General features: G+C 56.3%; 1 protein-coding gene across 1 annotated transcript; it reads left to right on the top strand.

Moving 5' to 3' along the window:
- The first annotated feature begins 258 nt into the window (after positions 1-258).
- On the top strand, positions 259-1,464 carry LOC107191235. Its single transcript, XM_015580224.1, has 2 exons — positions 259-421; positions 755-1,464. The coding sequence occupies exons 1-2, from the start codon at positions 259-261 to the stop codon at positions 1,462-1,464; spliced, it is 873 nt and encodes a 290-aa protein (XP_015435710.1).
- The last annotated feature ends 413 nt before the right edge of the window (positions 1,465-1,877 follow it).

Raw genomic sequence — 1,877 nt, 5'->3', positions numbered from 1 at the left:
AGTCGCGACCCAAAATTTCAACTTTCGTTAAACGCGTTGGTGACGCGAAAAATCACCGCTCCGACTCCAGCGGTAAAAATTAACGATGAGAAGTGGACTCACTTGCACGGACTTCCGTTGGCCGACGAGGACCTCCGCTCTCCGAATAGGGTGGAAGTACTTCTCGGGGCAGATGCGTGTGGTCACCTCCTTCTCGAGAATCGGACCGGACCAACGGGCACTTCACCGATTGTTCGAACGCCCTTCGGCTGGGCGCCAATGGGCACCGCAACTTCCACGACGACCGATGGCACTGAACATCGGGTGCGATCCTTGTTAGTTCAGCCTGCACGGAACCTTCGAGACGATTGGCAGAGGTTCTGGGAGCTAGAGGAAGTACCCACAAGACCGATAAGCTCGCCGCAGGATGAGGCATGCGAAAGTTACTTCCAGGATACGCATCACCGGGACCAGGAAGGACGCTACGTTGTCCGCTTGCCGTTCACCACCACCCCGAGCGCCGATGTCGGGGTTCCGCGGCCAGTTGCCGTTCGCTTGCTTGTCTCTTCCGAAAGGCGACGAGAGAAGGACGAGATGCTACGACGGAAATACTCCGAATTTCTGGAGGAGTACGAACGGCTCGGGCACATGGAGTCTGTCTCGCGGCACTCGACTGGCGGGGGGGGGGGAGAATTACTTTCCGCATCACGCCGTGTGGCGGGAAAATGGAGCTACAAGAAAAATAAGAGTAGTTTTAACGGGTCATATGTTTCAGGTGGAAGCAGGAGTATTAATGATTACCTGGCTGCCGGACCGAAGCTCCAAACTGACCTCTGCGCCATCATAACGAGGTGGCGGTTCCATCGACACGCCTTTTCAATGGACATCGTGAAAATGTTTCGCCAGATTAAGGTGCACCCAGAGGACAGAGACTGCCAGAGGGTCGTCTGGAGCGACGATCCAAGCGAGGAAGTACGAGACTTCCGGTTGACGACAGTGACATACGGCACGACGTCGGCTCCGTACCTCGCAACAAGAGTGCTGCTTCAGCTTGCCGACGACGAAAAGGCTCGATATCCGCGGGGTGCAGCGATGCTCCGAGCGAACGCCTATGTTGACGATATTCTGGCAGGAGGAGACGACATTGGCGATGCAGAGGAGGCTCGACGCCAGCTTTCGGACATCTTTACGGTGGGCGGATTCCCGCTGGACAAGTGGGCGACAAATTACATGCCGTCGAGTTCCAATCTTGTTGAGTTGTTGCAGGGTCACCAGGAGACAGGCGCACTGGGCCTCAAATGGAGCACAGCGAACGATACGCTTTCGCTTGCGACTCCGAAGCTCACGGCTGCAGCACCAGGACAACGATGGACCAAACGAGTGGTTTTGTCCGAGACGGCTATGCTATTCGACCCCCTAGGTTGGCTGTCACCGATTACCGTGACTGCGAAAATCCTACTGCAGGACCTCTGGTTATCTGGATAGTCGTGGGACGAGCCGCTGACCCCACTGTTAGCTGACCGATGGAAACGCCTCCGATTCGAGATGGAGAGGACCGATCGGATCTCTGTTCCGCGATGGATTGGCTACCGTGCGCCAACCAGCGACCATGTAGAGTTGCACGGATTTAGCGACGCCTCGGAAAGAGCCTACTCTGCAGCCGTCTTCATAAGGGTGCCAGTTACCGGCCGAAACGCACCTACTGATGGCGAAAACCAAGATCGCTCCAACAAAACCGCAGAGCATTCCCAGACTGGAGCTGTGCGGCGCTCTTCTGCTGGCCCGATTGCTGAAAGCAGTAGGAGATGCAATGCAGCCTCACAGTCTGACGATGCATGCTTGGACCGATGCATCTGTCGTCCTAGCCTGGGTAAGATCGCATGCTTCCAGGTGGAAAC

The sequence above is a fragment of the Dufourea novaeangliae genome, unplaced genomic scaffold (genome assembly GCF_001272555.1).
Source record: "Dufourea novaeangliae isolate 0120121106 unplaced genomic scaffold, ASM127255v1 scaffold247, whole genome shotgun sequence".
NCBI classification, from domain to species: Eukaryota; Metazoa; Arthropoda; class Insecta; order Hymenoptera; family Halictidae; genus Dufourea; species Dufourea novaeangliae.
The sequence above is the reverse complement of the archived record's forward strand: the minus strand, read 5'-3'. Positions and strand labels throughout refer to the sequence as shown.

Excerpts from the sequence above, each read along its gene's own strand:
- LOC107191235 (XM_015580224.1), top strand. The coding sequence starts at position 259 with ATGGGCACCGCAACTTCCACGACGACCGATGGCACTGAACATCGGGTG. Across the intron at positions 422-754 it reads GCAGGATGAGGCATGCGAAA|GTGGAAGCAGGAGTATTAAT; the intron begins GTTACTTCCAGG and ends CATATGTTTCAG.